This window comes from Cynocephalus volans, chromosome 1, assembly GCF_027409185.1.
Source record: "Cynocephalus volans isolate mCynVol1 chromosome 1, mCynVol1.pri, whole genome shotgun sequence".
Taxonomy (NCBI): Eukaryota; Metazoa; Chordata; class Mammalia; order Dermoptera; family Cynocephalidae; genus Cynocephalus; species Cynocephalus volans.
This window is the reverse complement of record NC_084460.1, coordinates 257,274,001-257,301,461: the sequence shown is the minus strand read 5'-3', so window position 1 is coordinate 257,301,461 and position 27,461 is coordinate 257,274,001. Positions and strand designations below refer to the sequence as shown.

At 34.8% G+C, this 27,461-nt stretch overlaps 1 protein-coding gene across 1 annotated transcript in view; it reads left to right on the top strand.

Moving 5' to 3' along the window:
• The window catches only part of STAT4 (signal transducer and activator of transcription 4), a 90,943-nt gene that overhangs the window by 37,739 nt on the left and 25,743 nt on the right, over positions 1-27,461 (top strand). The window contains exons 3-8 of the mRNA XM_063099502.1: positions 14,982-15,080; positions 17,197-17,289; positions 20,535-20,613; positions 23,163-23,248; positions 24,739-24,890; positions 27,013-27,171. Coding sequence (XP_062955572.1) covers positions 14,982-15,080; positions 17,197-17,289; positions 20,535-20,613; positions 23,163-23,248; positions 24,739-24,890; positions 27,013-27,171 — 668 coding nt within the window. The remainder of the gene's footprint in view (positions 1-14,981; positions 15,081-17,196; positions 17,290-20,534; positions 20,614-23,162; positions 23,249-24,738; positions 24,891-27,012; positions 27,172-27,461) is intronic.

Below are 27,461 nucleotides of genomic sequence, written 5' to 3'. Positions count from 1 at the left end.
TTTTTAAAAAATTTTATTATTCTGAACGCAACGTTTTCCCTATTTCCAGCTCTGTATGGTTATTGCCATTGTAGAGAAAACCATTCCATCTTATATATTCATTCTAGAATTTTTTGTATCTCCTTTTTCTCTAGATACACAATTATATTATCAATAAGATATATGTGTATACCTTCTTTACAAATACTTATATTTAATATTCCATCTTGTCTTTATAATCTTGTGTAAATACTCTTTAATAATGATGATGATGTATCACTAGAGTAAGGATGAATGGATGACTAACCATTAGTAAAGAATGTGTCTTACCACATAATGAGCAGGTGACTCACAGCATCATCACCATTGAAGGGACAACCTTCATGGTTCAATTCTCCCCAAGACAGCCTCACTACCAATGATTCTGGTCAATCAGGATGAGGACCTCATCTGGCCTTTGAGAAGCAAAATTGCAGTCTCCAGGAGTATTTCATACCCTGCTGTCCTCTTCCAGCTAATTTTGTATCTTTCTGGCTACTAGGGACATATAACTGGTAAAAACTCCAGAAGGATTTAAAGACAGAGGTCTTTACCAACACACAGATTGAATAATATGGGTTTTTTAAAAACTTTCCTTTCAGGAGGGGAATATTATAATTTATTCATTCTCTCATTTGATTATTCAACAAACATTTTGTGAGGTTTCTAAAAGGTGACAGCTATTTCAAGATTGGTCTTGAAGAAGACAATCTCTACTTTTGAAAGAAGCAGAGTCTAGATGTGGAATCAAACATAGATATAAAAAATGGAAATGCTATGTGATAATTTTTACAACACAAGCAGATATCAAGAACTATGCAGGGTCTGGGATTTTATCCTCCTTGCACACTAACACGTTAGCTATTATTGTTTCATGGGTGCTAGAAAAAGACATGAAACTTCCGGATCAAAGACAAAAGACTGTTATTCACAGCAAAAGCAGTAGTCAGGGCTTCATGTTTATTTCCATTGGTTCTCCGTGTTCCCCAAGTCCTACAGGGGTGACACTGTGAGCTCATCGTGAATGTCTGCACACTCAGTGGGTTGCATTACAGAGGAGGAAGGCTGAACTTGAGGAATTCACTACTTTTGTAGCTAGGGAAGCAAGCCTGCTCTCGCTGGGGGGAGACAATACCTTATCCCTCAAAGTTGATTGCTGCAAATACAACCCTGAGAAATGGTCAGGGCCTTGCACTCTTGGCATGCCTAGGAAGATCACACAAGGACACTCACAGGCCATGGCAGATTGCCTCCACCAACACCAGGTAGAATTGCCAGGGATTTCAAGACCAAAGAGATCTCGGGAAAAGTGATTTAATAATTTTATAATCAAATGATTATTTTCTATTGGTTTAACAACTGCAGCTATCTCAAGGTTCCTTAAATAATGGTTAGCCCTGAACAGAGTTATCACAGAAAATTTTATAAAGATAATTTCCAGGGAAAATAAAATTAAATACAGCTGTGGCTTATATGGTCTGGTTAAATAAGGAAGGATTCAGTTTTTTAAAAGGCAGTAGTGATTTGGAAAATCATAGGTTGTAGAATGAGAAACACCTGAATTTGAGGAGTTCCTTTTCCTTGACTTCCTAGTGCTATGACTGTTCACAAATGACATAGCCCCTGGGCTTCCTTATATGTACCTTGCAGGCTATTGTCCAGATGAAAATAAGGCCTATAAAGCACCCTGCACATAACAGGTACTCTGTAAATGGCAGGTTCTATTATTGGCATTTTCAAATGTAAATAATAAAGTTTTTAGTATTTACCTTGTTCACTTCTTTTCATTTTTAATCAAGCAACTTATCTGTTATTTACAACACTGTGAATTCCCCAGGAGCATTAAACCTTAACCATCTTTATGGTATGACTGGGCTCCAACTCTTCTTCTCTTTTCACCTGGATGAAAATTTTCAAAGCCAGCATTCACCTTATACAATCCCCACCCCACTACATAAATCAAGGAAAGAGAAAGATCTGATATGGAATATTTGTGTACTTTATCACTTCTTGTTCAGTTTTAATCATTAAAGTAACACATGCTTAATTATTTTTTAAAAATTCTAATAATAGCTACCAAAGAATTGAAGGAAAGGTAAAAATATCCATTCCTCAATCCTGTTCCCCAAAGATAATCGTTGGTGAGAGTTTGACATGTTCCTTCCCTGGTCTTTTTCTAGCAAAGAAAATGTGATGCTAATGATTCTCTTCCAAAAATTACATGAATTATGCTCAGGTGAAAACACTATTATTAGTTCTAATAGCTAGCTTGTGCAAGTTAATTTTTTATTCAAAGCAGCTTTCAGTGTATTTGTGTGCCTGTGCGAGTTAGTCCTGAAGAAATACCAGGAAAGTCCCCACTGTCTCATGTTTTGAAAACCCCCAAATATACTGTCTTCCTTTTTCGGGAGTTTCTTTTATATTCACATAACTATATTTCTTGGAACACAATTCAGTCTTACTTCATTGGCTTTATAATCAGTTTTGGTCATTTCTGTGAAACTGATAGGAAGATTTTTATCTTCTGCTTTCATTCATTGATCATTTAGAAGATTTAAACTCTCCTAACATCCGCAAGAGGGAACATAGGAAACTCCTTATGCTTATAGCGTGCTGTACACATTACAAAGCTCTTTCTCTTTCTCGGTTGTCTGGCATCCTCCTCACAATGACTCTGTGGTGAATGACAGGTATTATTATCTCAACTGACTAATAGGGCAATTAAAGCAATGAAGGTTAAGAAGTTACTTATCTAAGGTCACATAGCGAGTAACTGAGCTACAAACCCATTTCTTCTGACTGGGTATAGAGGGCTCTCAGGCTGCTTTGCAGAGCAATTGTCAAGGATGGGTTAAGTCTTCACAGACATAGAACATTGTGCAGGGAATGTACTCAGAACTTACGGAAGACATACTCAATGCTTATTAAGAAGTATGTTCTTTAAAAAATAAAGGCAAGCTATAAATTCCTGCAGCTAACTTTAAGATGTATATATTGTTATTAGCATAAATAATAACATTAATAATTTATATCCTGAGAATCTATACCTTTTGACGAAAAACTGTAGTGATGAGAGAATTTAAAGCTAACTTCAAGTGCAGAGGCAAGCAACTTCATTAATTTGAATTCATTCGCTTCTGGCAAGGGGAATAACATAAGGAGGGTATGTGAGAAAAGTAACTTCAGTAAGACAATTTAAAAACATAAAAAGGATTTATTTTTTAGAGCAGTCTCAAGTTTACAGAAAAATTGAATGGAAAGTACAGAGAGTTCCCATATGTTCTTAGCCTCCCCCTCCCACCACCACCAGTTTCCCCTACATATTACATTAGTGTGGCATATTTGTTACAATTGATGAATCAACATTGCATTATTATTAACTAAAGTCATAATTTATATTAGGGTTCAATCTTTGTGTTACACAGTTCTATGGGTTTTAACAAATGCATAATATCGTGTATCCACCTAATAGTATCATACAGAATAGTTTCATTGCCTTAAAAATCCTGTGCTCTGCCTATTTATCCCTCCCTCCTTCCTTCCCCTCCAACTCCTAGAAACCACTGATAATTTTACCGCCTCCATAGTTTTGCAGAATATCATAGAGTTGAAATCATATGGTATGTAGTCTTTTCAGACTGGCGTCTTTCACTTAGTAATAAGCATTTAAGTTTCCTCCATGTCTTTTTATGGGTTAATATCTCATTTCTTTTTAGCACTTAATAATATTCTATTGTCTGGATGTACCACAGTTTATCCATTCACCTACTGAAGGATATCTTGGTTGCTTCCAAATTTCAGCAATTATGAATAAAGCTATAAACATTTACATACAGGTTTTTGTGGAGAAATGAATTTTCAATTCCTTTGAGTAAATACCAAGGAACATGATTACTGGATCATGTAAGAATATGTTTAGTTTCAGAAGAAACTGCTAGACTGTCTTCCAAATGGCTGTATCATTTTTCATTCCCACCGGCAACGAGTGAGAGGCCCTGTTGCTCTACATCCCCATCAGCATTTGCTGTGGCCAGTGTTCTGGATTTTGGTTACCTAATATACGTGTAGTAGTATCTCGCTGTTGTTTTAATTTGCATTTCCCTGATATTATATGATGTGAAGCACCATTTGATATGTTTATTTATCATCTGTATATCTTCTTTGGTGAGGTGTCTGTTAAGGTGTTTGGGCCATTTTAAAATTGAGTTTCTTTTCTTATTGTTGAATTTTTAAAGTTCTTGTCATATTTTGGATAACAGTCTTTAATCAGATGTGTCTTTTGCAAATATTTTCTCCCAGTCCATGGCTTACATTCTCCTTCTCTTGACATTGTCTTTCACAAAAGTTTTTAATTTTACTGGGGTTCAGTTTATTATTTCTTTCATGGATTGTGTCTTGTCAGGTAGTGTCAATCCTTCAACTTTGTTCTTTTCCTTTAATATTGTGGTGGCTATTCTGGATATTTTGCCTCTCCTTATAAAGATTAGAATCAGTTTGTAGATATCCACAAAATATCTTGCTACGATTTTTATTGAGATTTCGTGGAATTTATACATAAGTTGGGAAGAACTAAGATGTTGACAATATTGAGTCCTCCTATCCATGAACATGAAATATCTATTTATTTAGTTCTTCTTTTCTTTCATTAGAGTGTATTAATTTTCCTCAAATAGGTCTTGGACAGATATTGTTAGCTTTATACCTAACTATTTCATTTTTTTGTGCTAATGTAACTGGTATTGTGCTTTTAATTTTAAATTCCAAATGTTTTGCCTCTTGTATATAGAAAAGCAATTGACTTTTGTATGTTAACTTTGCATTTTGTAACCTTGCTATAATGGCTTAATAGTTCCGGGAGTCTTTTTTTGTTTGATTATGTATTCTTTGGGATTTTGTAAATAGACAATCACTTCGTCTGTGAAAAAAGACAATTTTAAAACTTTCTTCCCAATTCATATACCTTTTATTTCCTTGCCTTGCCTTATTGCTTTAACTACTACTTCCAATATACTGAATAGGAGTGGTGAGATGGTATATCCTTGGTTTGTTCCTGGTCCTAGCAGAAAAACACCTAGCTTCTCACCATTAAGTATGTAAGTTTTTTTTGTAGATATTCTTTACCAGGTTGAAGTTTACCTATTACTAATATGCTGCAAGTTTTTATCATGAAAGACCATTGCCTTTAAAATTAGAGTAGCCATTCTACATTTAATTAACCTTAGGACAACTAGGTTAGCTCTTTTTCCATTTAGGGGCTTTGGGTTTTTTTTTTTTTTTCTCTATGGACATATCCTTGTAATTCTGGTAAAGAAGAATTAGGTAGAAACCATTAGGAAAAACTACATGCTCAGAACAAAGAGGAGGAAATAATGAGAAGCAGAAGCTGAGACCATGCTATGATGTAGAAACTGGCAAGTGTTTTGACATTGGTAAGGGAAAAAAATATAAGTGACTTAACAGTAGTATGTATTTGTGATGATAAAAGGAGAGAGAGCAGGTTGGCAACCAGAAGTATGCAGAAGATTACAGATTTCCAATTTTAAAAAATGTGAATGAAAGCATTTTACTCTATAAATGGAGACAATTGCTTTATATTCCAGAGATACTATAAAGGAAGAAATATAAACATTTGAGTACAGTATGGTTGCAAATTGAGGTTAGGAGAAGACCTTGTATAGCGAAGGGGAGGTGGGGGTAACAGTGTCCTGCTCATATCCTCTTAGCCCTATTATTTTAGTTCAATCAGGTAGAATTCCAACTGCCAGCATCTGCATCTTCTTCTTCAGGGCTAATGTAAAAATACTCCAATTCCCAAAGTCTTTGGGTGAATAACTCTCAGGCATAAGTTCTACACTGACTTCTAGGATTCTCAGCTCATCTTAGCAAATGGCTTGATAGCACACACTCCACTGGCTGCCCGCTTTTCCTTGTGTCACTTCCCCACTGCCCCAGTCATGTTTTGGGGAATCAAGTGTAACTTAAACTATTTGTACTGAAATGCTTATTTCAGGGTCAGTTTCTGGGGGAGCCCAAGCTAAGACCACTGTTGGTTGCATGTTTTTCGGAATCCCGTATCCGCTCTGGTCACTGTCGCCTTCCTTTTCAGGGCTTTCCTGAAACTTCTCCCTTTATTTGGCCTGGGACATACTACTCTCATCCTACAGGTGCCAGGTCACTGCAGCCAGAGAAAAAGACCTGGCAAAATCTTTCATACTGTAGATGAAGTTAGCTAGATGTGGTGTTAACTATCCCAGATGTGTTTACATTTTAAAGAGGATCATTGGGGAAAGAATTCAAAGTGCATGTGTAGCTGTGAAGTCTCAATACTGTACCACGTGAGTGGAGGAGGAGATTCTTTTGAGCAGGCCTTTTCACTTTCATTGCTTCTTACTCTGGTACTCCTTGGACCATTTGGAAGAAAAAGATCAGGTGAACTAGTCACTCTTTAATGACAAGCCAAATGTAGAAATTAGGTGGAAGGGCAATAGAAGGGGAGTTTAAAGGAAAGCCAAGGAATTTTATGTAAAGTAGCAAAAAGAATAAAAGAGCATATTCATTGATTCTAAGACACCTTTTCCCCACATTTTAACATCTCTGAAATCAGAATGCATCTTACAATCAATAATGCCTCTTAATTGCTGTTGCCATGTGACAATCTCCATGGTGTTGTTAGTGCCTATGATGTGGAACTGGATCATGTCACTTCAGTTGCGTTATGTGCACTGTTGTTACAACACATGTTGAGTTTAACTGCTGTTTAAAATGTCATCAAAATATAACACTATGATTTAGGATTGAAACAAATAGTTATCATGTATGCAGAACGGGAAGGAAGCAAATCAGCAAGGTACAAATTTGCTATTCATTAAGAAAATATTTGTCACTGGATGGATGACCTAAATTTCATATTTTCTTAGAAAGCAGCAATAAAGCGTTTTACCGGATGTAAGAAGGGAAGATGCTCACAAGTGTATAATGTTGTATTATATTTTATTACTGAAATGCATTCAAAAAAGATTGCCTATCATATGCAAAGCAATAGTGGTGAGAGAAATTGCCAAATTTTTCATAATAGGTGAAAGAAATCTCAGCACAATAAGAGCCTGGAGTAAACAAATTATGCATTGCATGGTATTATTATTAAGATATACAACATCAATTTATCAGAAACATTCTGCTGACTGAACAGAATGCACTTAACTTCCAGCACGATGCCATTGAGGAAAATGAAAATATGTGTTTAATTAAACAGGTAATACTAGGAGTTAGGGGACTGGTTTTCCTTGGCAAGACTTAAAATTACACTGTTAATGCAAAAGGATCTTTAAGGGGATCAAGGTTATGAGTTTGGGTTATGAAAAGCAGCATATCACAACAGTCTAATGCCTAACTGCTGATTGCTGAAGTTGCTACTATACTTAATTTTAAACTATAAAACAATGTCTAAGAGTAAGAATTTCTTCAAAGATGTTATTGGAAGTAAGACATTTGTTAATTAGCTAGATTTAACCATTCCACAATGTATACAAAACATGTTGTACACAATAAATACATACAATTTTATATGTCAATTAAAAAATAAACTTTAAAAAAGTAATTATTGGGAGTGAAACACAATAGTAGATGGATGATGGTTGAGTTGATGGAACTCATTAGAAGTCACCTGGAATAGACATCAAGAAATCTACCATATATTCTAGTTCTTGATGGTTTCATGGTCAAGTATTTGAAGTTGAATAGTAATATCATCTAAAAGTATGATGATGTAGTTGTTAATCATGATGGTATGATTAGACCATTACAGCCCCTCAATATCTCAGTCAGCAAATCATTTAAGCACCATTTTCAGAAGGAATGTGAGTCCTGGTTTTTAAGTTTTTAAGGAAGCCTTCTACTGAGAACTTCTGGATCAAAAAAGTGCCAATATCAAAACTTACAGAACGGAGACAAGAATTGAGCACACTCTAAAGAAACTATGCATTGCTGACTTTTTGATGTTCCAGGGGGACATTATTTTACAGAAAAATGTGGGTGAATCTGAGTTTAAGAGAGATTCAGAACAGTTTAATTTTAAATAAGTGGAGAAGTTTTAGGAAGACATTAACCAATTTATTTCATGTTATTTCATATATTTCCTCTTTGATATATGCAAAAGACAGGTATGTGATTAAACATCTGTAATCATGTTGAAATAAACCAAAAGAGTTCTTTCAATAAGGGTAAAGTAAAAATTCTAAGTGATAAAAGGCATTATGGTATGGTTTATATTTTTGCTTCAAGGCAAAAAGTATTATTAGAGATAAAGGTCAGTTCATAGGAATGAAAGATTTCACTCACCAGTAATATATAATGAGTCTAAATGTGTATGACAGAACCATAAGAAGAAAAATTCACAAAGTAGATTTTAACATAACTCCTTCAATAACTGATAAAATTGATCAGGAAAAATAAAATCAGCAAGGATAGAGGAATTTGAATAAAACAGTTAACAACCTCAGTTTAATGAACCTGTATAAAACATATGCACCCAACAACTGCAGAATACACGTTCTCTACAAGCTCATAAGAAGCATTTACAAAACGTCTCTATGCTGAGGGCTGGCTGGTTAGCTGAGCTGGTTAGAGTACAGTGTTGTAACACCGATGTGAAGGGTTCAAATCCCCATACCTGCCAGTCACCAAAAATGAGGAACAAAACATCTATATGCTGGGCCACAAAGAAAGTCTCAAATTTAAAGTGATTAAAGTCATTCAGAGCATGCATTCTAGTGAAATCTTGATGGAAATTAGATGAGTGAAAAGAGGAAAATCCTATCAATATTTGCACAAGATATGACCTGTGAATACAGAAAATACAAAACAATCTACTGATAAAATTTTTAAATTGATAAGAGATACTACAAATACATCATTAAAATTAATTAGAGTTTAGCAAGACTGCTGGATTCAAAATTAATACACAAAAATCAATTAAATTTCTAAATGCCAGTGAAAAACAATTAGAAAAGAAAGATATCATTTATTCCAGTATCAAAAAATACCAAGTCCATAGAAATAAACCTAATGAAAGATGTATAAGACCTCTGTGTAGAAAATTAATGTTTATTAGAGACACTAAAGATCTGAGTAAATGGATTAGAACACAGTTATGCCTAGCCTCACTAAATTTATCTAAACATTTAGTGTCATTCAAATTCTCAACCTGGGTGTGTGTGTGTAACTTGACAAGCTGATTCTAAAGTTTACATGGAAATGCGAAGAAAACCGATTCTATTTGACATCAAGACTTATAAAGCTCCAGGAATAAAGATAATCTGTTGATGAAGCAGAAATAGAACCATAAGATGAAATGGAGTCAAGAAACAAGCCCACAGACTTATGGACACTTGATGTATGACAGAGTTGGCCCAGCAGAGCAGTAGTGAAAGAAGAGGATGTTCTATAAATGTTACCGGAACTAGGTATCCATATGGAAAAAGTGAAAGAAAACTCTCATTTTTAACAAACTCCAAGTTAATTACAATTAACAGCAAAAGGATAAAGACTTAAAAAGATAATATAGGGAAAAAAAATCACCATGACTACAGCTTAGGGAAAAAGTTTTTAAGTCATAGAAAGCACTAATCATAAAGGAAAAGATTAATTAATTTAACTTCATTAAATTTAGAGACTTCTGTTCATTGACGCAAGAAAATAGGGAAAAGACAAGCCAGCGAGTAGGAGATATTTGCAGTACAGATGCTTGAGAGACTGATACACAGTAGAAAGCGGGCAGTTTCTCTTTCTCTGGCTTCTCTTCCTTCCTTCCTCCCACCGACACGCACTTAGGGGTTTGTCTTGTTGTTTTGAGGTCTGTTTACTGGGTAACTACTGAAAGGTGAACACGAGTACATCTTTGATACTTAGGAAAAGTGCTAATTTGTTATTGAATCTATGGTGATCGATTTTCCACAAGATGTTTTTGTCTTCACATTTAAAGGAGGAACTAAGTTAGAAAAAAAGCAAAAGGAAACTGAAAAGATATCCTGGATGAAAACAGTGGTGATTCCTGGCTCATAAGAAAGGAGAAAAAATGAGTAATTGACCTCACAAGATATGGGAAAAATTGAATCTGAAAAAGAAGGTAAAAGAAGTTCAAGTAAGAAAGGAAAATGAAAAAGTGTACAACAGAGCTGAGAAATGTTGAAAGATAGTATCTGAATGATCAGCAAGGAAATACTCACACAACGATGAGAAAAACAATGACAAATAATGGTAATTCTTGGGGTTTTAGAGGAACACCTGATCTTGGATGGGAAGGGTTTTCAAGTTCACATTAATAACAGAGCTTCCAAACTAGCCCTAGAGGAAACCCTTTATTTTTTTAACTTTAAATTTTTTTCCTTTATTTTTTTTAGCAGTTTTAGTTTTACAGAGAAATTGAGCAGAAACTATAGATAGTTCCCATACCCTCCCCCCACACACATGCAGTTTCTCCCGTTATTGATGTGTTACATTACTGTGGTACATTTGTTATAATTATAAATAAATATTGATATATTATTATTAACTTAATTTTATATTTGGTTCCCTGCCTGTATTGTACAGTTCTGTGGGTTTTGCCAAATGCATAATGTCCTGTATTCACCATTACAGTATTATACAGAATAGTTTTGCTGCCCTAAAATCCTCCGTGCTCCACTTATTCATCCCTTTCTCCCTCCCTCTCTCCCTCACCCCCTGATTTTTTTTCATCACCTCAAACTTTTTTTTTTAATCACTTTTTTGTGTTGGAAACATTCAAAATCCTCTCTTTTAGCTAATTGAAACTATATAACAACTTGTTAATTATAGTCGCCCTATAGTGCTATAGAACACTAAGTCTTATTTGTCCTCTCTAGCTGTACTTTTGTATCTGTTAACCAGCCTCTCACTATCCACCCCCCTTACTCTTTCTAGCCTCTAATAACCACCTTTCTGTTCTCTAATTCTGTGTAATCAACTTTCTTAGGTTCCACATACAATGAGGTGTGGTATTTCTCTTTCTGTTCCTGTCTTACTATATGATGGAGTTTGGATGTGTTGTCCCCTCCAAAACTCATGTGGCAATTTGATCTCCAATGTGGCAGTGTTGGAAACTGATTGAGTCATGGGGGAGGATCCCTCATGAATGGATTAATGCTCTCCCTGGGGGAGGGGGGATTAATGAGTGAGTTCTCGCTCGATTAGTTCCCGTGAGAGCTGTTGCTTAAAAAGACCCTGGCACCTTCTCTCTCTCTCTTGCTTCCTCTTGCCATGTGATCTGCTTGTACCCGCCGATTGCCTGTCACTTTCCGCCATGAATAGAAGTAGCCTGAGGCCCAAGCCAGATGCAGCTGTCCCAGAATTGTAAGCCAAATAAACCTCTCTTCTTTATAAATTACCCAGTCTCAGGTATTTCTGTTATAGCAACACAAAACGGACTAAAACACTATACTAAATATAATGTCCTCCAAGCTCATCCATGTTGCCATGAATGACAGGATTTCTTTTTTTTTTTACGGCTGAATAGTATTCCATTGCATATATATACCACATTTTCTTTATCTGTTCATCTGTTGATGGACACTTAGGTTAATTCCATATCTTGGCTATTGTGAATAGTGCTGCAATAAACATGGGAGTGCAAATATCTCTTTGATATACTGATTTTCTTTCCTTTTAGATACATACCCTGTAGTGGGATTGCTGCATCATATGGTAATTATTTTTGTAGTTTTACAAAGAACTTCCAGACTGTTTTCCATAGTGGTTATACTGATTTACATTCTCACCAACAGTGTGTAAGAGTTCCCCTTTCTCTGCATCCTTACCACTATTTGTTATTTTCTGTTTTTTTGATAATAGCCATTCTAACTGGAGTGGGATTATATCTCATTGTGGTTTTGATTTGCATTTCCTTGATGATTAGTGATGTTGAGTATGTTTTCATATACCTGTTAGGCATATGTAGGTCTTCTTTTGAGAAATGTCTATTCAGCTCATGTGCCCATTTTTTTTTATTATTTGTTTTATTGCTATTGAGTTGAGTTCCTTGTATATTCAGGATATTAATCACTTGTTGGGTGCATAGTTTGCAAATATTTTCTCCCATTCTGCAGGTTGTCTCTTCACTCTGTTGATTGTTTCCTTTGCCATGGAGAAGCTTTTTAGTTTGATATAATCCCATTTGTCTATTTTTGTTTTTGTTGATTGTGCTTTTGGGGTGCTCTTCAAAAAGTGTTTCCTCTATGTTTTCTTCTAGTAGTTCAATGGTTTTGAATCTTACATTTAAGTCTTTAGTCCATTTTGAGTTGATTTTTGTATATAATGAGAGATAAGGGTATAAGTTTCATTGTTCTGCATGTGGCTATCCAGTTTTCCCAGCACCATTTATTCCCAAATGAATACTCTTGGCACCTCTATAGAAAATCAGTTGGCTGTAAATACATGGCTTTATTTCTGGCTTCTCTATTCTGTTCCATTGGTCTGTGTGTCTGTTTTTATGCCAGTGCCATACTGTTTTGGTTACTGTATCTTTGCAGTAATTTTGAAATCAGGTAGTGTGATGCCTCCAGCTTTATTCTTTTTTGCTCAAGATTGTTTTTTCAAGGTCTTTTGCTATTCAAGGTCTTTCGTGGCTCCACATGAATTTTAGGATTTGTTTTTCTATTTCTGTATTTTGATAGGGATTACATTGAATCTGTAAATCACTGTTGGTAGTATGATCATTTTCACAATATTAATTTTTCCAAATTGTAACATGGAATGCCTTTCCTTTTCATTGTGTCCTCTTCAGTTTTATTTACCAGAGTTTTATAGTTTTCCTTGTAAGAGGTTGCTCCTACATTAAATTAATTTCTAGGTATTTATTTCTTTGTAGATATTGTAAATGGGATTACTTTCTTGATTTCTTTTTCATCTTGCTCATTATTGGTATAGAAATGCTACTGATTTTTTATGTTGATTTTGTATCCTGCAACTTTACTGAATTTATCAGTTCTGAGAGTTTTTTGGTAGATCTTCTAGATTTTTCTGTATGTAAGATCATGTCATCTACAGTCTGAGACAGTTTGGCTTCTTTTGTTCCAGTTTTGATGCCCTTTATTTCTTTCTCTTGCCTAATTACTCTGGCTAGAACTTTGAGTCCCATGTTGAATAAGAGAGAAGAGAGTAGGCATACTTGTCTTGTTCCAGTACTTAAAGGAAGAGCTTTCAGCTTTTACCCATTTAGTATGATATTAGCTGTTGGTTTGTCATATATGGCCTTTATAGTATTAAGGTACATTTCTTCTATGCCTAATTTGTTGAGAGTTTTTATTAAGAAGGGATGTTGAATTTTATCAAATGCTTTTTCTGTGTCAGTTGAGATGATTATATAGTTTTTGTTCTCATTCTGTTGATATGATATATCAAGTTTATTGATTTGCATATGTTGAACCAACCTTGCATCCCTATGATAAATGCCACTTATCATGGTGAATGATCTTTTAAATATGATGCTGGATTCGGTTTGCTAGTATTTTGTTGAGAATTTTTGCATCAACATTCATCGGGAGATATTGGCCTATAGTTTTCTTTTTTTGTTGTGTCCTTGCCTGGTTTTGGTATCAAGGTAATGCCAGCCTCATAGAATAAATTTGGTAGTATTCCCTCCTCTACAATTTTTGGAAGTGTTTAAGAAGAATTGGTATTATTGTTCTTTAAATGTTTGGTAGAATTCAGCAGTGAAGCCATCTGGTCTGGACTTTTCTTTAATGGGAAAAAAAGAGGCTTGAGGGCTGTAGAATATTGAAGAACAGGAATCCAGATATATGATGTTTATTTAGCATTAAAAATGGAAGTATTAATTAATGTGCATTATCTAATAAAATTGTGGCAGCAGCCAAAGTCATAAAAATGTTTACAATCAATAACCTAATTTCTTCCCTAGAAACACCCTTTGGTTTACCAATCTGTATAACCTACTTTTGATTATTAATTTTCCACTTTGTGAATTATTATTTTAATTTTACTACTATAGACCTTTTGGGCACTTCATGAATATTAGTACCACTTTCAGAGAGAGGGTCAGAAGGGACTAAATATGTACATTTGTCTACTGTGCTTCCTGTTAATCCTACTTTGGAAAAAGTCTGGTAACAAAGAAGTCTAACACTATTGACTAGAATGATGGTACTGTTCAAATCAGTCCTGTTAATCAAGGTTAGCAAACTCAGATACCTATAGAGGTCTTGCAGGTAAGGTGAATGAGTACTTGGGACACTCATGGGTGGGCACCATGGCAACCATGAGCAGTAATGCTCCCCTTGAAGGGATTCCAGTATTTTAATTTACACATGTATCCAATGGCAGAATTAGGTCCACAGGGTGCCAATTTACAATATCTGCACCATTAACCTTGATAATAAAAGATGTATATGCTTAGATGTCATAAAAATATTATGAGATGTGTGGTATTATGGTAAAAATATTATGAAATGTGTTTCCCTCTAGTATAGTGACATAGTTATAAGCTAATCAATATAAACAGCACCAAATAGGGATCGAAACAAATGCTTTAAGCATACAATGAAGCACAAAGTTAACAAGTGAACAGCAGCTGGGACCACCCTGGTTTGTGATCATTTATATAAAAGTAATTCTTCTATCTAAAACCTGCCCTAAGTCTTAAGTAAACTGACCCTCCTGAGTGTGTGTGTTCTGAGTCTTTCCCAAATAGGTGCTCAAAAACAATTTTTAATTATTAAAAGTGATCTTTGAGGACAAAGAGCAATATGCTCTTTTTAGGGGTCTATGTTCACAACATGAGTTTCTGTAGCTTTATAACAGAATACATTGTTGGAACAAATCCAAAATAATTTTACGTATTTATTGGGAGATTATTGTTCCTCGAGTAGTGCTGCTTCCTTATGATGCATATATTTAAACTTTTAAGTTAATTGCTCTTGCTCACTTTTTTCCAGGGAAAATTTCATGGAAATCCAATGCATGTAGCTGTGGTTATTTCTAATTGTTTAAGGGAAGAGCGGAGAATATTGGCTGCAGCCAACATGCCTGTCCAGGTAATATTTTATGAACTTGTGATCTTGTTATCACCTTGAGCTCAGTTTTTCTGAAACTGAAATTCTTTTGTTCTTCCAAACCAGCTTCTTCTCCCTGAGTTAGGAGTGCCACCATCCTTCTAGTCACTTTCAGTCAAGGTCTTGGGATCTTCTTTGAGTAGTTCCTTTTCTCTGCCTCCATATTGAGGTAATTACCAAGTCTTTCCAGAGTTTATTCTAGAATCTTGTCTATACATTCTTTTTTATTTCCACTGGTCCACATTCTGATCTGAGGTCTTACAATACTAATCTAGAAATATAGTAGCCACCTTCTAGCTGTATTCCTAGCTACTATTCAGACTCTGTTTCCTGCAGTACATTTATCTGCACAGACTGACCTGGCTCAGAACCCTTCCTATCCTACCTCACAAGTCTAAACTAGTCCACAAGCAGGAACTTTGTCTTACAGAAATTCCACACATACTTGCTTAGTGATTGTTTGACTGTACTTCACCCTGACGTATTTGAAATCACAGTTTATCCCACTGTCCCAAAGGAGTTCAAAACTCCCATCAAAGACAAATAGACAAATTATGTCTTGAAGGAATAGTTTTTTAGCTCATCTTTACAAAAAGGAAAGAGTATGTAAATAATCAGTTTTCCAAATGATATTCTCCACAATTTAGTATACCATACCATTGTATTTATTTTTGAAGGCCTAACAAAAGTATCTTTTTTAACTATTAAAAATTATCAGGTTTAGTTGTTATCAGGTTGTGGCTATTTTTGGAGGACTTTGAAGTTTTAACAACTTACCCTTCTCATTTTTTAGATAAAGAGGGGTGATATTTTTATTTAATTTTAAAACTATAGTATGTTTCTAAAGTACATGTTTATAGTTTGATACAGTGCCTTTGAATCAAAATTAAGATGTATTATGAATATATGATATTCTCATATGTATTCTCAGCTGTCTTTTTTGTACCCGTCTTATCTCTAGTTATTCCTGTGTGTGTGTGTGTGTGTGTGTGTGTGTGTGTGTGTGTGTGTGTGTGTGTGTGTGTGGTGTTCCCTTCAAATGTCAGGTATCAGTCAAATCAAAACGTTTGACTACATGCTTACCAAAGTCACTCTAAAAAATAATCTGTCAGTTCTACATATTACCACAAATAAAAGCACTGGTTTTAAAATTTCAACTAGGCAGACAAGTAATAGAAGTGGAAATGAGAAAGAGAGAACTTGGTAAAGGCCCTACCAATCTGAAGAATGTGATGCAGTTGAGGAACACCTGATAAAAATCAAGAACACGGGTTCCCCTGGAGTGTCCTGCACTCATCAGCTGTGGCTCTTAATCAAGTCACTGACTTTCCTAACCATAGCTTCCTGCCAGTTGTAAGGGGAAGGGGCTGTTTATACCTCTAACTCTCGTCTCTATGTATCTACAGAACTTTAAATCTAAGGACCACACTCAATGTCAAATTATTAGAGTGGACAATAAGTGGTGCTTGCAGAAGAAGCCACTTAGCCTTTCTGCTTAACCAGGCTACATTTTCACATTTTCTTTAGTAAACTCCCTTTGTTCTAGAGTAAAATTAAATTTCCTCCCAGTAGATTTAATATTCCCAATTCTGAATTTAAGTTTATCTTACGTAATGCAGTTTTGCTATACTAATTTTTAAATCACGTGTACTGTTTTTATAGAATTTCTAAAGTAATATAGATCTGTTATAGAAATTTAAGAACAAAATTTTTAAAATTCTAAAATTATCTGTAATTTCACACACTGATAAAATTTTGATGTGTGTTCTTCCAATCACATGTACTTGAGTTTAAATATCTATACATACATCCATATATTTGCAAATATATGTATACACATACCTATATAGATGTATAAGTAATAGAGATTATATGTATATACATATATATGGTGGTTTTATAATCTTCTCTGTTCCTTAAAGTTTAACACTGTTTATATTGTCACTAAATATTTTTCTACAACCTTATTTTTAATGACTATGAATTATTCCATATACATTGATGTAGATCTTAGTTCAAAATATATACTACATATATTACATTCATCATAAACCAGTTTTAGCCACACCAGTAAAATTTCAAGACGTTCTTTTTCCAGGGACCTCTGGAGAAATCTGTACAAAGTTCTTCAGTTTCAGAAAGACAGAGGAATGTGGAGCACAAAGTGGCTGCCATTAAAAACAGTGTGCAGGTGAGTGATCTTATGCAGGTACCTAGAAAGGCTAGCTGCTGTCCCCATACAACTAACTGTGCACCTTTCTCCTGTGGGTACAGTTAATATATGCAGAAATCATAGGGCAATTTGTTAGTAAGTAAAAATCTCTCACACACTATGTTTTTAGAGAGAAGATTTCTTTGTAGGAAGCTTTTAAATTCCAGTTGGAGCTTCTTTGATACAGAGCTACCTAGGTTATCTATTTCTTCTTGAGTAAGCTTAGATAATTTGTGTTTTTTAAGAAACTTGATAATTTGATAATTTGTGTTTATTTCATCTTAATTGTCTTTATTGGCATAAAGTTGTTCATAATATTCCTTTGTTCTTTGGATATCTGTAGAATCTGTAATGATGTCACACCCCTCATTTGATATTGGTAAATTTTGTTTTCTCTGTTTTTTCCCTAATCAGTCTGGCTAGAGACTTATCAATTTTATTGATCTAGAGAAGATTTCTTAAATAAGACTAACTTTCCACCATGTCATGTATAAAATAGAATGCTAATTTTCCTTTCCAAAACTTACATAGTGTTCATTTTCTTGCCCTTTACAAAAATAATAATTCCATTGAATTAGATAAACTATAGATAGTTAAAGGTATGCCTCATATATGCCTCATATAATGTCTGAATAGTAGACAGAGAACTTAAATGACAATATGTCTAAGTGTTCATTTTCAGACTTCTGATTTAATGATCCTCCATAACAAGTAAAACATGCATGCAAAAGTCTCTGCTTACACTGTTGCAAAAAAGAACCAGGTTCTCAGACAGACCTAGGACAAAATACCTTGGCCCATTATAATGTTAAAAGCAAGGGCTCTACTGACTCTAATTGTGTAAAAGCAAGAGATGATTCTTTTATTATAGTAAGAATACTTAAGCATATTAATCAAATACACAGATGGGTTTTGCATCCAACACAAGTTCCTTTTTAATTGCCAAGAAGTATGGTGCAGCAGGGCCCACCTTTTGAAGCACAACCAGATGCCTTCACCAGGCCTGTACATCCATCCCCAGCTGCTGTGAGTGTTGGCTGCTCATGGCTTCTCTGGAGAATTCCATCTACAAGGAGCCCTTGGCTGCTCCTGGGTTCCTTATGGGATCAAACTGAAGTTAGACTCCAGAAGAAATCACATGCTTGCTCAGCTCCTTCCCCTTCCCTATCCCTCTCCTCTATGTCCTTTCTCCTGAGAGCACTCCCTCAGTAGATCCCATGTACCGGATCCCTATCCCAGGTTCTGATTCCAGGAAGCCTGGCCCTGGTTTCTCTGTGGAATGTTTTGGAATGTGGTGCTCCTATAAAGATTCTCAGGCCGTTGAGAGGCCTTTAAAGGTTATTGCTGGGTGTTTTCACATTTTGGAATTAGTGATGACAATATCTAAGAGCCTTTTAGCTACTTACTCTAGCACTAACATTTCAGAGTTATGGCATTGGTTTAGTATACTTTTCATTAGCAGATTCTGCAAGATATTGCCTTTTTAGTTTTTAATTACTTTCGAAATCAAAGATGAAACCCCAGTATATCTCTGCTTTAAAACTATCATATTTTATTTTGTTACATATTCTCATGCATGTGGATTCCCTTTCTTTTAGTAGCCCAAAGCCTTTCTTAGGTCTTTCCTCTTCAGAAATTAAAATGAAATGCTACAAATGATATTGTGGCATAGTGAAAAGAAAGAGTAAAGACTTTAAAGCTAGACTAGATCAAATTTGAACTCTAACTTGAGCATTTATTACTATATGACTTTTTGAGTCTGTTTCCTCAGATGAACAATGAAAATAATTTACTTTGCAAGTTGCTGAAAGGATAATGTACGTAAGGTATTAGGCATGGCACCAGTTGGTCAAAAACCGGTAGCTGTTATTATTATGGGTGGGTAGACAATGTACCATGTAAGTCAATAACCACTACTTCATTTCTTTTCTAAGGTTTGTAAATACTGAGAAAGTCATTTTAGAGAATTTTCATTGGAAAAGAGTAATCATCGTTAATACTTACGAAGCATGTATGAAAGTACTTCGAAAAGTTCATGGAAAAATGGAATTAAAAGACAGTATGAATCTTTCCATGGACTTTTTGAAAACCCTTCATATTTGGTACCAGGTACTGTTTTAAGCAGTTTAACTCATGTGGTCCTTACAAATCTATGAGGTAGATACTGTTATTATCTTCCTTTCTCCCCACCCCACAACCCCAGCCATACAGAGAAGAAGTCACAATGTTGGGACACAAATTTAGACTCTTACCCAAATTTTGATATTCTTCTTCACCAGTAATTTAGCTGATTAAAATTTGGAATTTGTGGGGAAAGGGCTATTGGGGCTAATGTTTGTTTCTTTAGAGAAGACTTCTTGAAATACTTAGGCAGTAGAAAGTTCAACTTTCTGAGAAGAAAGGGAAGTAGTCTAAAATCTAGGAAGCAGTGGGTCTAGCTCTGGCTAAAGGTGGGGACCGAGCAGAGTCAGACTGTCAGACTTCCCCACCAAAGTCTTCACTGGGAAGCTGTGTGACCTTGGACAAGAAGTTACTTCACATCTCCAAGCCTCTGCTTCCTCATCTGTAAAAGTGAGGATAACCTACTTCACGGGTGTGGTGATGACCAAATGAGGTAATATATGAAAAGCTTATAGCCGTGATCTTGACATTTAATAACTCTTATGTCTGAGCAGGAAAAATATCACCAGGTTTGGAGAAAGGTGAAGTAAAAATCTCAAAGACAAAAACAAACAGGAATCACAGAGGATGCATAGATATATTTTAAGAAGAAAGAAAAAAGTATTTAGGCTGAATTGTCATAAACTGCAACATATGTGAATGGAGATTTAAACGTAAAGTGATAATTGGTACATTAATACAGAGTCATGTGGAACTACCCTTCTAAAAGAGCAGAAGTATCCATATTCTTCAATAAAAGCAAAAATTATATGACTAGCATCATTTGGAACTAATTGAGAAATGAGAAGCAAGATGCTGGAAGATTTTCAAAGACACAAAAAGAGAATAGTTGGAAAAGCAAGTTCAACCTGGTTCTTCCTGCATTATTCAACTTTCATATGAATTGGCTCTTCAGAAATGTAGATTCATCACAGATTTGGGGTGCTGTTGGGGACTGGAAGCACCAAACAGCATATTTTAAAGTACTTGTGATATTGTTTCATTGACATGCTTAATTGTAACAGCAGAGTGAGTATGTTTTTTGTTTTTTTGTGTGTGAAAAGATGACAGAACAAGACACCAAATACTTAGAGGACCTACAAGATGAATTTGACTACAGGTATAAAACAATTCAGACAATGGGTAAGTCCTTGTTTTGTCTGTAGTTCCACATAGGGCATAAAAGGAGCATGACTAGGGTTGCTTCTTTATTGGCAGGGTTGATAAATTTGATCTACTTCCCTTTGTTGTTGTTGTTTTTTTTTTTAAATGAGGGTATAGGCAAGAAGTATTTCTTTGTTTTGCTTCTTCCTTTTCATTCCATATACGTATTTATTTTAACCAAACAATTCAAAGTAAATTATAAACCACATGAGAAATCACTCCTACTTTGGCATGCATCTCCAAAAAATAATAACATTCTCCTATAGAATCAAAATATTATCACAACTAACAAAAGTAATAATAATTGCCTAATATGATCAAGAATTACTAATATCATTCTAGACGCATTTTTAAAAAATAGTATTTTCTAATATTGTAACTTAGAAATGTGCTTCACAGAAGAAAATTTGGAAAATAGACAAAAGCATTAAAAAATAAAAATCACATGAAATCTCACCATCTATAGATAAACATGGTCAGAATGTATTTCCTTCTAGCTTTTTCTTTGTATGTTTGTATATATCTCTACGTTTTCCAAAAAAATAAGATAATCTTGTATGTAGTCTTGCGTACTACCTTTTAAACTAAAGTTTTATTTTTAAGTATATCTTAAATGTCAAAATGTAAGGGCACTGCAATTTATTTGACTATATCTCTGTGATTAAACATTGAGGGTTTTCCGCAATTAGATTTTTTTTAAGAAATGGAAGGAAAAAATGAGAATATGAACAAGACCTAAGATTTACAAGCAATAAGGGATTGATAGTTTAAAGTATGTTTCTATTAGTGGGAAAATTGGCAAACTTCTAATTAGGTCTAGACTAGTTGATAGGGTTGTACTGATGTTAATTTGCTGGTTTGGATAATTGTCTTCTGCTCATATAAGACAAAAGAGGAAGCTGGATGAGGATATATGGGAACTATTTTTGCAACTTTTTTGTAATTCTAAAATTATTTTGAAATAATTTTAAAAATAAATCAGATATAAACCTTTCATTTACAGAATCATCTTTATTAAAATGTTAGCTTAAAATGTGTCTTGAAGGAAGTATGGATGATTGTGATCCATCGTGTAACTTTTCATAAGTGAGGAGTGAGGTGTTTTGTGTTCTTTTCCTGGAGTCTTTTGGATGTCTTGACTTCTATGAAATATTATTCAAAATGTTCACAATTATTTGTCTGCACAATTTTTCCCTTTGGAAGAAATGGTACAAACATGGGTTTCATCAGATTATCAAAGGAGTCTGTGATCCTAAAAGGGTTTAAAACAACTGTAAATTTGATCAAGCATTACAGTTCATCAAAGGCAGTCTCATCCCAAATTTCATATGTGAACTACCAATTTTAAGAACTAGAGTATAACAAAATACACTAAACAATAAAATTACTTTGAAATTAATATGTTATGATTTGAGTCACTTTAGTTTTTTTCAGTGCTTCATGCACATTAGAAAGAATAAAAATGATCCTTTTTATCACTTAAATCAACAAGTATTTGTTTTTCCAACCCTGTTGAAAGTGAAATGAAAAATACAAGGGAAACAAATTATATCCTTGCTGGTGAACACCAGAAAATATTAGCTAAGGGAGTGTTCAGTTGATAAAATGCTGCATAGGGAAGATTTAGCTGTATATAGGATGTCGGAGTTAGTAAATTTGTGAATCATTACAACCAGGAATGAGTTTCCAGACATTAGTGCTATTTTGGAGAGAATTTTGCCACACTGCTGTTCTGGGGCCTCTTTTTTCACAATTACACAAGTCAGATCAGCATTCTCAACCCTAATTTTTCATGGACACAAGTGGTTGTTATAAACCATCGCTTGCTATATAGCAAGAAAGATTAATGTTCAAATTAAATAATATGTTTGTTTATTGCATATCTCTCCACTTAAGAGGATAAATTGTTTTTGTTTTTGGTTTTTGTCAGACATTTTTCTTGATTTGCAACTCTTTCTCACTTCTAGTTTTACTGTGAGGCTAGCCCATTTTGCAAAGAAAAAGGGAAAGTAAAGGATTTAGTTCATAGGACTCAGTAGATAAAACTGAACCTCTACCAGGCAGTTTCTCATAACTCCTGAGTATAAAGTAGAGTGGGGAGGGGTGGGTAAAGGCAGCAGAATCAACTACAGTTTAATCATGGACGTAAAAGGAAGCCCTTCCCTTTCTTACTTAACGCTGAACAACCAAGTTTATCATTACTGTAGAGGTATCCAGTAAGGAATCCGTTACAAAAACATTTTCATCTCCTCCCTCCACCAGCAAAAAAAAAGAATGGTCTTCCCTCAAAGTCTGTTATATAAAGAGGTCCTCTTGGGCATGCTTGGATGTAGTTCTTCCTGGCAAAAAGAGCAGACAGGAACTTAACTTCCAAGCTCAACTCTAATGGCCCTGTTTAGTCTCTTATCACACAGGCCCCTCCTGCTTTCCAGGGCTTGTATAGGATGGGAGATTGAACAACTTGATTTTCAGGAATAGAGAACTTTGGCTTGGAGAGGGCGCTAAATCTGATCTCTTTTCCTTTGCAGACCAGGGTGACAAGAATAGTGCCCTGATGAATCAGGAAGTTTTGACACTGCAAGAAATGCTTAACAGCATCGACTTCAAGAGAAAGGTTAGTGAAGAATTTTAGTTTGGCCTCTTGCCTATTTTTCTGTTTTCTAAAAGTAGCCCTATTAAAAAGAATCTAGCTCTCAGATTTTATCAGTTCCATTTACACTGAATGCATGAACGGCAATGTTTCTAGGAACAGTACCACACTATTTGCCATGCTTCTCTTTGTAAGTGTACAAAGCTGGACCTCTCCAGGGCCTATTTATCTTGCTCATGTGATACATTTACTGCAGCTAACATTAATTTCAGTGTGGACATTTTACCCAATTTTTATTTGTCACTATTTTAGGCATGGCTGTTTTAGTTGCTGTACTTAATATGCTGAGATGGGTTCCACTACACATACATAATTAATATTACTTGATGACTACTAAAATTTTATTAGAAAAACAAGTGTTTTAGTTTCTATTCTGAGAAATGACATTGTGTTAAGCAATTTCCTAGATTTCAGAATAGTTGATTGGCAGCTAAACATATTCAATCTAACCCTCCTCCCAAGGGGAAGAAGAACTTTCTCCTGGCTCAAAGAAATATTTTTAAAGAGGGAAACATCTCTATTTCAATTTTCTACCTCTCCTTGATGGTAAATCCAATTGAAATTTAACCCGTCTCTGATAAATCAATAGCTCATTTCTAAAAGTTCGGTTTCATTTTTTCTGCAGGAATTTGTGTGAACACAAACAAGTGTAAAATTCATTTTCACTCTTAATTAATTATAAACTCAAACAGTTATATATCTGATTTTAAGCATTCAAATAGTTAATCTAAGATAAAGCTTAATGCCCTTATGCATAATAAATCTATGCTGTACATTTTATGCATGCCATCTTATTTTACTTTAGAAATAAAATTTTAAGGAGAGAAGGAACATTGGATATAATATTCACCTTATTCACCTGATTGTATACATAAGAAGACCAAGTTTCAGCAAGGTTAAATGCTTTGCCCAAATCCATATACAGTTGTTTGTGGCAAAGCCAGGAACAAAATTTATATCTTCTAATCCCTAGGCCTTTAAAAGTTATACTTCTCTAGTATGCTTCCCAAAACCCAGATTAAATCCTAATAAAAATTAACACAGAGAGGCTCAAATTTTAGTCAGTATATTTTCGAATAAATTTATAATCATATTTATAAAAAATAAGTTAAATTTATTAACATCATTTTAAAAGTAGAAGATATGCTTAATGACTTAGAAAATTCACTATTGTCACGGGAGTTACAAATGCAGTGTGTTTATCCTGAACCATATTATGAAAATGTTAAAAAGTGATTATGCTTCTTTCCTCATGACACTATTTAATTGCAATAATTTAATTGTTTGAAAAGGCAGTGCTCTGGCAAATAGATAGAAGCTATTATTTGGTAAAATATTTGGTCAAAATTTTAACCAAGGCTTTATCTCCCAGTCAAATTGTTTTATCAGTTGAATTATGCGTGACTCTGGTTGTTTCTTATGAAAATCTCTTCAGTTGTCACCTCTGTTTTTAGGAAGCTCTCAGTAAGATGTCACAAATCACAAGTGAAATGGACTTGTTAATGAACAGCATGCTGATAGAAGAACTGCACGACTGGAAGAGGCGGCAGCAGATCGCCTGTATTGGAGGTCCACTCCATAATGGGCTTGACCAGCTTCAAAACTGGTAAAAACGAATTGACTGTAGTTTCTAGTGAAAACCACAGGAAGTGCAAAACTTCAGTGCTGCTCAGCCAGAAAACGCAGGTTTAGACCAGAACATCAGTTCATTCAGCTTATTGATGGCTTATTAGCAGCTGGGAACTCTACAGTTGAAAACAAATAGATATAATTGTATAAGTGTTCTTAATTTTCATTGCTTCAGGAGGGAAAATGAAGCATCTGTGAAATGTATAAGAATTGCTTAATTTTCACATGCAAGATATCAGTCTTAAAAGACACAAGTGAAGTTTTGAAACCAGAAATACTTTCTTTAAGAACATAATAAAGAGGCTCTAGCTTCAAAATCCTGTGAATAGATCTCTCAACTTTTTTTTTTTTTTTTTAAAGATGACCGGTAAGGGGATTTTAACCCTTGACTTGGTGTTGTCAGCACCACGCTCACCCAGTGAGCGAACCGGCCATCCCTATATGGGATCCGAACCCATGGCCTTGGTGTTATCAGCACCACACTCTCCTAAGTGAGCCACGGGCCGGCCCCAGATATCTCAACTTTTTAAATGTATGTTTTTTAAGATATCAGAGTTAGACATTAGTTTTGTATTTTCGACATAGCAATTTATTCTGTTAAGGATATTGGTCAAAGGATGCAAAATTTCAGTTAGACAGGAGGATAAGTTCAAGAGATCTATTGTACAGCATGGTGACTATATTTAATAACAATATATTATATACTTAAAAATTACTAAGAAAGTAGGTTGTAAGTGTTCTTGCCATAAAAAAAATATAAGCATGTGAGGTTATGTGTGTTATTTAGCTTGATTCAGCCATTCCGCAATGTGTACATATACCAAAACATCATGTTGTATACCACAAATGTACACAATTTTTGTCAATTGAAAAAAATTTTTTTTGAAGTATCTCAAATACAACATGACATCCATGTCTACTTATGCACACATGCACTTAAATGTAGATACTGTCCTTTGCATTAGAAGAAAAACGTTGATAGGGATTTCTGCCTCATTAATGCAAAATAAAACTGATCAAAAGAACAATTGAAAAATATAATTGAAAAGAAAGAAAATAGTTAAATTCGAAAATTGCTTTCTAAGAGTACAATTCAATACAATGGAAATATGTAGTAACTAGGGACTGTCTCACCAAAAGCTCTGCCCTGCCAGGCCTACTTCTCAAGAAAAGTAAGAAGTCGGGCTCATTTTAAAACATATTGATTTTCCTTGGAGAGATACTTTAATTCTCTAACCACACTGCATTCTGTTGTTGTGAAAACAAGATAAACAACAAAGGGAACAATAAAGAACTTAACAAACAGTGGTGCTCGCTCATATCAAAAATCGGCAGGGATTGGACGTTTCTTTCCACGATCTTATTTGTGAAATACTTTAAGTAGAAAGAGCTGCTGGAGGGCCAGATGGACTTCTTGAGTTGGGTGAGGCATTCTGCGCCCCCTGTTGTTGGAGGCCCCTCCTGTGTCCACTTCAGTCTTAATCTTCCCCAGACTTCTGGCTCAAGCCCCCACCTCTGTTTCTGAGCTGAGATTACCACACAATGAGTACAACTCCAAGCAGGCATCAAGGGCAAACATTTCTAAACATACCGTTCTCCAGAGAGTGTCATATTGTTTTTGGCTAAGAGTTGGGACCTGTAAAAATATGTATTGGAGGGAGAGGAAAGTCAGTTTTATATTTTTTCTTTAGTATTCCTACACGTAACATCCTTCATATCATGTGTTTTATAGTTTAGAATTTGCTTTTTTTTGTCCTTTAGTGAGTACCATATTCTTAATAAATATATGCTTAACAGGCTTAAACAAAGGACAATTAAAAGTGATCTGATTCCAGATGTTGACAAAATTTTTAATGATGTCTTGTCTCTAATTAAAGGTATAAATTAGAAAATATTGGAAACATTTACATATATGAGGCATATTTGAGAAAAAAATGGATTAGGAATATAAAAATAAAGAACTGTCACTAACCTTAAATGGAATTGATTCATTTAATTAATTACATAATAATTTAATATTTGTTACATATGATCAATTGTTAAAATCCTTGATTGTTAAATGGAAAAGCTATCTCCAATTTTCATTTGCTGCTCAATAGCTTCACACTACTGGCAGAAAGTCTTTTCCAACTCAAAAGGCAATTGGAGAAATTAGAAGAGCAATCCAACAAAATGACTTACGAAGGAGATCCCATCCCAGTGCAAAGGATGCAACTGCTAGAAAGAGTCACCTTGTTGATCTACAGCCTTTTCAAGAAGTAAGTGAAATGTCAATTTAAATGCTTCTTGGCGTCCTCAGTTCTGTGGAGTTGTCAGGGTTTTGGTGTTTAGGTGAAGGGGTGGCAGGGAAATATTAAATACCGAGCCTCAGGGAGGAGTCAGTAGTGCCCCAGAAAGTTCCAGAAACCACATTTCTACCACATTCTCCCACCATCTGACTCAGCTTTCCACGAGCTAAGCCACATCACCCACCTTCAGCTCAGTTTTTACATTTTAGAAAAGATTTCACGGGTTTCTTCTTAAGTGTATATCCAAGAAATGAAGGGTA